Source organism: Helianthus annuus, chromosome 7 (genome assembly GCF_002127325.2).
Source record: "Helianthus annuus cultivar XRQ/B chromosome 7, HanXRQr2.0-SUNRISE, whole genome shotgun sequence".
NCBI lineage: Eukaryota > Viridiplantae > Streptophyta > Magnoliopsida > Asterales > Asteraceae > Helianthus > Helianthus annuus.
In genome coordinates this window covers 83,366,837-83,376,724 of record NC_035439.2, presented here as the reverse complement: position 1 = coordinate 83,376,724, position 9,888 = coordinate 83,366,837, and the positions used below count along the sequence as shown (strand labels likewise).

General features: G+C 36.4%; 1 protein-coding gene across 1 annotated transcript; it reads left to right on the top strand.

Annotated features, from left to right (window-relative positions):
• The first annotated feature begins 5,305 nt into the window (after positions 1-5,305).
• On the top strand, positions 5,306-9,427 carry LOC110939669 (putative receptor-like protein kinase At4g00960). Its single transcript, XM_022181241.2, has 8 exons — positions 5,306-5,917; positions 7,028-7,434; positions 7,518-7,640; positions 7,752-7,879; positions 7,983-8,193; positions 8,305-8,536; positions 8,621-8,774; positions 8,857-9,427. Exons 1-8 carry the CDS (start codon positions 5,532-5,534, stop codon positions 9,169-9,171), a joined length of 1,956 nt encoding a protein of 651 aa, XP_022036933.1. The 5' UTR covers positions 5,306-5,531; the 3' UTR covers positions 9,172-9,427.
• Positions 9,428-9,888: the final 461 nt, after the last annotated feature.

Below are 9,888 nucleotides of genomic sequence, written 5' to 3'. Positions count from 1 at the left end.
AGTGTGGGGGTATTTGATGTGTGTAGAATGCAACATATAAAACACATCATTTAAGGCATAAAACTAACCCTTTTTAAGTACTAATGTTGGAAAAAGAGTGTTTTTGTCTTCCTTTTGTATTTTCAGGATGAAATGAGCTCAAAATCACAAAAGAAGCAAAAAGACTACTAAATCTACCATAAATACAAGAAAAGGAACAAAAGTGAACTGCCCGGACCCTCAACGGCACCTCCCAAGACAAAGAGAAGAGAAACAGAGCCTGAACACGCCCCGTGTCCAGTGAACACGGGGGCGTGCCCAGGAAGCAGCAGAAAAGACAAACCAGTAGAAGCTTCCATTGCTCACCACGGGGCCGTGCCCAGCGGACACGGGGGCGTGTTGAAAGTACAGCAGGCGCATTAATTGTAATTCGCAATTACAATTAATGAAGAGAGAGAATGTCAGACGGGCACGGGGCCGTGTTCAGCGAACACGGGGCCGTGTCCAGCGTTCTGTTCAGCCTATAAATAGAGGAGCTTGGTTTCATTCTCTCTCATCCCTTGGCACACCACCTCTCTCACACTTCATCCACCACCCACCACCACCATAACACCATCATCCACCACCATCATCCATTGTCCATCATAGAGTGTGTGAGTCGTCTCGGGATCCAAGATTGATCGTAAGAGTTCTTGACAATCAAGGCCATGTTTGCCTAAGTCTCTTACATCACTTGGTGAAGACAAGTGTTTAGTATAATACTTTTTATTTTTAATCTTTTGCACTTTTTATTTGGTTTTGTATTAATGACTTTAATAACTAGTTACTTATGTTGAAGGTGATCTTTCCTTATCGTTTGTCCGTGGTGTCTTGGCATTATTTTACTGTCTATATAAAATAAAAGATTTTCACCATTCATATCTCCACGGTCTATATGGAGGTATGTTGGCTACCTGGTCGGGGGTTAAGGGAACGGTTTGGTAAAGGTCTTGCCCTTGTTCAGCGTTTAGAGGTCCTGCTTGGGACCTGGGTCAAATTTAGTAGGATCTCCTTCAATGCCCATAGGTATTGGATGGCGGGGATCCAAACTCTTTGACCCCCTCATAAGCTAACTACTATTAATACTATAACCCGGCTATTTAGGACTGTATCCCTGCTGACTCAGACTACTTAGCCGAGGGTAACGTCACCGCCAAAAGCGGGGCCTACCATAATTTGCATTAATAACTTAATTCATTATCTTTCAATAATCCAACCCTTTAGGATTGTATCCTTGCTGACTCAAACTACTGGGTTGAGGGTAACGTCACCTCCGAAAAAGGGGCCTACTACAATAACTAAGATAATCTCTTAAACAAGTGCAAAAGTGCGAAAATAATCAAAGGTTATACTAATACACTTGTCGGATCCAAGTGATTCATCTTGTCTATCTGTTTTTTATTTTATTTTATTTTTCAGCATTTAGTTAGTTTTTATTTTTCTTAGTTTAAAACATTTTTCTAACTTTTTGATTTGATTAGACGTTGAGGATAAACCGGTATTAAAAGCTCTTGTGTCCTTGGATGACCTCGGTATCTTACCAACACTATACTACGTCCACGATGGGTGCACTTGCCCATATGTGTGTTTAGTGTTAGTAAAAATATCGTGTTTTATAAATTTAAAACTTGGCTAAAAGTGTAAAAAGGGCTTAAAAATACATCAAAAAATATATACACACTAACACGCATCAGTGGGCAGTAGAAACTTCTATTGATTTGTCTTTTCTGCTGCTTCTTGGGCACGGCCCCGTGCTCGCTGAGCACGGGGCGTGTTCAGTCTTCTGTCTTCTTTGTTTTGCTTGGGAGGATGCTGTCGGGGGGTCGGGCATATCACTTTTGTTCCTTTTCTTGTATTTATGTTAGATTTTGCTGTCTTTTTGCTTCTTTGGTTATTTTGAGCTCATTTAATCCTGAAAATACAAATGGAAGACAAAAGCACACTTTTTCCAACATTAGTACTAAAAAAGGGTTAGTTTTAAGCCACAATTGATGTAATTTATATGTTGCATTTTGTGCACATCAGCACGCGAGGGATTAGGTTAGGGCGTAGGTTTAGTGAGTCACGGTATGTAGCCTCGACGCGTGTCTAACACGTGGCAGTCAGGGTGTCCGGCAAGTAAAGGGGCTTCGCACCCCGCGAAACCTTCGGCTAACTGGGTCGCGACCCGCGAACGACTCGGGTTATTTGTTTTACTTGATTTTTATTAATATAAAGGTTATACGGGTTCGTTTATTGCATACAGAGTGTATTTAGGAGCGTTTAGGGGTCATTTTCGAGGGTTGTTATACAATCGCAGAGGATTAATACCATCGTGATTACGATTATGTTGAAAAGTTCAATTTGAACTTTGACTTGACTAAAATGGTCAGAACCGAAAGTCAAACAGAAAGTCAAATTGTTTGACTTTTGGCTCTTAAATAGACAAAATAATGAAAAGAGACTAAGGAAGAACACTTACTTGTGTTCTAGGAATGCTTGGAACTCAGTAGGAGGCCTCTAAAGAGAAGCAAGCTCTAGATATGAGTGTACAGAGAGAAAGAATTGAAATGAGCCAAGAATGTGGTTGAAATTGGTAGCTATTTATACTTGCAAGATCATCACAAAATGATGCCATGTGTTAGGGATGATTCTAGGATGATCACAAGTGTCTCATGAGGTGTTTCAACCAGAAGGAATGTGGCAAGTTCGAGCTAGGTGTCAAGAAATGAGAGAGTTTGGGTGAACTTGGAGATCAAGGCAAAATCTGCCACTGGGAGGTCCTTACGGACCGTATGGGGTAAGGACCTTACGGTCCGTAAGCCCCTTTGACGGGCAAACTTTTGCACTTTGTCAACTTTGGCCCCTGGACTTGTAATATCGTGTTTTTGTCATTTCTAACCCCTCAAAACTTATATCTAAGTTATGCAAAGGGTATTTAGGGTATTTGTGACTTATGTTTAAGTATTGGTTACCGAAACTCTTACAAAAGAAAAAGTTTTTGAAAGTTCGGAATTTCCACAAGGGTTATAATAACCAAACCAAATCCTAATATAAACGTTAAGACACTAAGAAGCATGATTGATTGTCAAAGGTTATACTAAGGAAGAGATAAATTATCAAAGAATCTTTCTTACCTATCTTACAAAAGATTTCTTTGAGGATCATTACTGTTCTAGTAGCTTATAATAGTTTTGAGCTACATTAGAAGAATATTAAAACAATTTTCCCTAACAACTGGCTGACATATTTACATGTTCATAAAACAATCTGAAAGTTCTAAACTTAAGGTTGAAGAATAGTTTGTCTATAAGCCGATAAAATCTATGTATGGTTTAATGCAAACATCATATCTTAACGCAATTATTTTCATCAAGTACCAAGTGGATTAATGTACCTACCTCAAGATGAGTGGGAGCAACTAAAATAAACTTGTATCTATATAGATGACATTCTTTTGACAAATATATGTTACATAAGTCAAAGCATTGTTAACACAAAGTTGGATATAATAGATCTCAGAGATATCTCTTACGTGATAGATATCATAACATACCGAGATAGACCCAATGGGACATTAATTTCGTTCCATAAGCTTAACCTTAAATGGGTCCTTACATATGTAACAAACAATACTGCTCTCCTTTAGAGGATAATAGGATAAATAAGAGTATTTCCTTACGCTTCATTAATTAGAAGCCTTATGTAAGTTCAAGTCTATACTCGTTCAGATATTACTCACATTGCAACACACTAGATATGTCTAGATTAATGTTAAGCATCTAATAGAGTATTACAATATCTTTAAAAGAAACGAGAGCCTATAATTTAAAGAAGAAGTGAGAAACTCAAACTGATTGATTACTCTAACTTTGTAATATTCAAAGATTACAAAATGTAATTTCGGGTATATCCTTATGTCAGCAGACAAAACCTATCTCGTGGAGGAGTCATAATAAACTAATAATAACAACCTAAGTTATAATGACATAATATAATATGTTGTTGATCACAAAGCAATAGTCACTAAATGTTGTTGAAAATTTATCAGTGGACTCATAAGTTTATTAACTCCATATAAATTATGTTCTGAAGACTTGTTGTGATAAAATCAGCTACCATGTCTCCTTGAACAGTAACAGTTCGAGAGGTGCTGCATTAAATTCCGATACGAAATTAATTATTCGTTTATGAACGAACTGAGGAAACTAAATCTTTGTATCGAATGCATTCATGATATGCTTAAGGATCCTATAACTAAAAGTCTATCACCCATAACTATTATGTAAGTGCTTATAATAATGACGGGTTTATTGATGAACTATGTATAACTGCATATCGTACTATGAAGGATTAACTATTAATTTTCCTCATCAGTTTGGTTTTGTATGACTCTAACATATGTTATGTCGGTATAATGACATATAGAGAAATATAAATACAAATCAAACGTTAAAGGGATTACTTGTGTATTTTGATCATAATTGTTAGGTTTTAAATTGAGGCTGTAGTATTACTAATGGGGTCCTGAGTTGCATAATGACTCAACGGCTGTATTTCTCTGCTACGGTTCTTGGTTTAAAGCTAAAATGAGTATTACCTTCTGATCATACTTATCTAATGCTCATGGTAAATGCTTATTCGGCTAAGTGGAAGAGTGTAAGATTAAATATTTATTTGTGTGTATTTAATCTGGTAGCCATCATTATCATTTATATAATATGGATCAAAATATATTAAAACCTATAATATAATTAGGTGGTAATTGTTGATGGACTATATTACCTTTATTAACTAATTGGCTTTCCCCTTGGGTGTATATAAGGAGATTACTAGAAAGGGATTAGGATTAGACTCTCAAAACATCAACACTAAATCGTCCCCTCCTCTCTCTCCATTAGTACGAGTTCTTCAACCCTAAAGAACTTGGTACTACCATCGATAACTTACATCCTAAAAGGGAACCAGGACATCCTGACAACTATGTTGAACACAATGGCTGTGTCTCTAACTGGATTCTCTGCTGACCTGTTTGCTGTATCATAATATATTATTTAAATTTTTTGTATTATGTTTATACAAAACTGATAACAACACAAAATATTTCTAATAGTGGATATATACGAGTCCCAAAGTGTTATCACACATACAATACAAATATAAACAAGATACATATCCGGTACACAATATTATCGTAAATGGCTTTGGTCCAGTGTCTTTTTTATAATAAGTTGAAAACCCCACTTATGGTTAAAATCGATACAAGCAAAACAATATTGTTTAGAATTGGAATATAAACAAGATGATGTGAATTATATAGCCGCCACAGTAATACTATTAACTAATATTATTATTACAATTGTTATTATTAGTTTATTATAAAAATGTATCAGTCTTTCGATTTTTGTTATTTTATCTAAATAAAGAAGTCGTCGCTTGGTCAAGTACGCTTCTTTATATATAGTTTGTACCACACCCAGAAAACATCACCCAGTTTAAAAATCCACTTTGAATCAAGAAACAAAGGAGGAACCATGGCTCAGTGGTGGTCCTTTAGGTGGCAGATGGTGGTGGTTGCCACCGTGTTCATGGTCTTTCTCACAATTCCGGGGAGATCACAGCCCCAAACAAACGTGCTAATCCAGTCTTGCAGCACGGTCAACGCCACCAACACACAAAATTTCTTCAGCAATCTTAACGAGACATTTAGAGATGTCCGTAGAATATTATCCAACAACAACACCTACTTTGCCACCTCAAATCTGACTAGAAATTCAGAGCCTGTTTATGTGATGGCTCAGTGCAGAAACTATATGTCGACAAGCGACTGCCTCGGTTGTTTCGACTACGCAGCTAGTTCGATACGTGCCTGCGCCAATTTCAATGGTGCACGATCAGTACTTGATGGCTGTTTTCTCAGGTAAATACTCTTCCTTTTTGTTTTGTTCTTCTTTCTAGCAAATTCGGAGTCTTAGATTGATAAGGGGATAGATATACCTTACAACTCTTTATTCAAAGACTTTGAAGACCAGCATAAAATGCATAACTGTTTGTAGACCCGTAGAGAACGACTTTACATAGTATTTTCATTATTCAAGTGTACTAATATTTGACACGCTTGCGTTGATTATATGAATTTTAGTTTGAATGTTGGATTATCTTTTTCTAAATATGACCCGGCCTGCTACAAACCGAAAAACAATATTATGTACCTAAAGACATACAACCCTTAAAAATTTTCCGCACCCTGAAAGAAAAATTCTAGGTCCACCACCGGGTAAACTTACCACATCTTTTTACCTATTACATCAATTTCTTTTAACTTTTCATATCAGTGATATGTGTCCCTTTTCATTATAAAAGAAAAAAAGAATATACTCTTTGATTTGAATTTTTTGAGTTGTTAGTTGAATATTTAGAGTCACGTTTAGCCAACTATAGTTTCTTCTTCGTAGAAAAATAAAAGTCAACAGTTTATTTCTAGTTTCAAATAAAATACTTGTTATTTTTCCACATGATTGATGACTATCTTGTTGTTGCATATAATTGGTGTCAACTTGGTAATAAATATGATTTATCTGTCTGAATAAAATATAATTAGTTATCTATATGATGATTGTTTTGACAATATTTAATGATACTTTGAAATTCCCATGTTAGACTATACTAGCGTTAGTCTCGGTCTTCTTTGGTAGGCTTGTTTTGCGTCAAACTTATATAACGATAATGCGATTGGTATGGGGCCATTTCATGGTTTTCAAATTTGAATAACTAGTCCCTACAGTTTCAACGCTTTTTGAAATTTACCTTTAAATTCTTTGTAGAAATATGAGAGTAATGATTTATCAAGTAATGATATGATATTTATTATATTTAGTGTTTATGGTATAAGTAACCGATATGTTATTCAATAACTTCATCCTTTATTTAAACTTTTATAGCGTAAAATATAACAATAATATATGTGAATACGGAACTATACTAAAATACAATAAACATCGATCATGACTAATATAGTTGTGTTGTGCAGGTACGAGAGTAATTCTTTTTTTGATCAAACAACATTGCCAGGAAACCAAGGATTATGCGGTAATCGCACTTCGTCACGACAGAGTGCTTTTGAGACGGCTGTGAGTGGATTATTGTCTAATCTTTCTATCGCGACCCCAAAGATAAATGGTTTCTATGCTGCGGCCACAGCACCCGTTAATGGTACTAGCAACACAACAACTGCTTATGCTATAGCGCAGTGTGCTGAGTCAGTTACACCCGATGGATGCAGAAGTTGCATGCAAGTAGCATTTAACAACATAAGGAGTTGTGCCACTGATGTTACTGATGGACGGGCTGTTGATTCGGGGTGTTTTATGAGGTACTCAGCAACTGCGTTTTTCAGAAACAACCAAACAACTGACATCGCGCCATTTCTACTAGTGGGTGAGACTTCTACCTCCCTATGTTAATTTTTATTTAGAATTGTGATTTAAACATATATAGGACTTATCATATTGTTTTCACAGAAAAAAGTTCAAGCCATAAGGGAGCCATTATTGGAGGTGTTGTTGGAGGTGTAGGTGGTCTGTTCTTCGTGTTAGCAGCTTTACTTTTATGGTATCGTCGATCAACAAGAACTTCACCAGGAGGTATGTATTACCAATTGCCAGTTGAATGAATTAAACGAATAAAGAAGACAAAATGAAGGCAATTAATCCACCCCATGATGAGATTATCTAATTTTATTTTCATCTTACCAGGTAGCTTATATGGGGCAACTGAATTGCAAGGCCCAAAGGATTACAGCTATAGTGACCTCAAGAAAGCCACAAAGGATTTTAGAGAAGAAAACAAGCTTGGAGAAGGAGGATTTGGAGATGTGTACAAGGTACTCATCACTTCAATTCACCTTAAGTTTCCTTTCTGATCATAAGTTTGTAGATGTTTATATTCTTTGGATTATTTATTGTGTTGTGTTGCGCTCCAAGCAGGGGACTGTAAAGGATGGGAACATTATTGCAGTGAAGAAACTAGCCATAGGTTCCACTACCGCAAAGGATAACTTTGAGAGTGAAGTACGCGTTATTAGCAATGTCCATCATCGGAATCTTATTCGCCTTCTTGGTTGTTGTAGCAAAGGACCAGAACTACTTCTAGTCCTCGAGTACATGGCCAATGGAAGCCTTGAAAAATACTTATATGGTTAGTTGGGTCCTAATTTTATCTCAAATGGCTAGTACTCATAATAAAAAGATGAACCATGTTCATGATTATAGTAGTTTGATGCATTCTCATTGGTTTTCTTATATTTAGGTGAAAAACGGGGGACCCTTAACTGGAAACAACGGTTTGATATTATTTTTGGCACAGCCAGAGGGCTGGCTTATCTGCACGAGCAATACCACGTAACCATCATCCACAGAGACATAAAACCAAGCAACATTTTACTCGACAACGAATTTCAGCCTAAAATTGCGGATTTTGGATTGGCAAGGCTTTTGCCTGAGGATCAGACCCATATTAGCACTAGATTTGCAGGAACTTTGTAAGTTTTATCCTATTAGCGCATGAATATACCACTTTCGTGTTAGTGGACAATTAGAATAACAAGTTTTCTAATTACTTATAGGGGCTATACAGCACCAGAATACGCAATCCACGGACAATTGTCTGAGAAAGTTGACACCTACAGTTTTGGTATAGTTGTCCTTGAGATTGTTAGTGGAAGACGATGCACTGACATCCCCGATGAATCCGCTGGTGAACAGTACCTCCTTGAACATGTAAGTCAGCATCGATTAGTACTTACTTTTATTAATTTTAAAAGGTAAATATGTAGTAAACCTATTGAATTTGTGGGAACAGGCTTGGAATCTATATGAAACTCGCATGCAGATGAAGTTGGTTGATGAGTCATTGGACCCAAGTAAGTATAAAGAAGAAGACATAAAGAAAGTTATAGAAATAGCACTGATGTGCACTCAATCACCCGTTTCGGTCAGGCCAACCATGTCCGAAGTGGTGATGCTTCTAAGTGACCGATCACGAGTGCAAAACCCACCAAGCAGACAAAATGTCAATCTGAATGATGTAAGAATAGATGTTAATAACTCAACGTCTACTACTCAGCAGTCCATGAGCAATGCTGATGCTACTATCACTGAGTTAACCGGACGGTAATTTCGTTAGCACCTACCTTTATCAGTTTGAAGATGGATCAAAGAGTTGTGTGCAGAGGATTTGAATCTTGAAGTGTATGTTTATGCTTATATATTGATGGATAATACCAACTTTCATATAGGATGGGAACCGGAATTGTGTATGTTATTCAAATGTATGTAACATTTTATCTTGCAATAATGATTTGTATGCTTTAAACTTAACTCATGCTTGTTGCTAAATCAATCAGCCATTAATCAATTCACTTTTAAGATTACTGTTACTGATTAGTTTGGATATAAATGGTTCGGTTAATTTGGTTATCGAAAAAGATTGCTTGGTTAATTAGATTTCAAATAAGAAATCTAATTTTATCTTTGATCAAATAATATATTAGCAATTATTTTAATTTATAAATGATGGTAAGTGACATCACCAATAAACTTTTTTGACATATAACATATGAGAGCGTTGTTACTAAGTGCGACTTCTGTGAAATCGCCCTTGTTAACTGCGACTTCTGATAGGCACCTCATTACCCGATTGCTACATCAGAATGTGAATTATTTCTGTTAATATGTAATGGAAAACATGTAAATAATACCTGTTACAGCAGACAGGCCAGCAGATAGTCCAGATATAAATGCAACCATGGAGTTCAACATGCTAGTCAGTGTGATCTGGTTCCCGTTTAGAGTGTATGTTCTTGATGATAGTACCGAGTTCTTTAGGATGAAG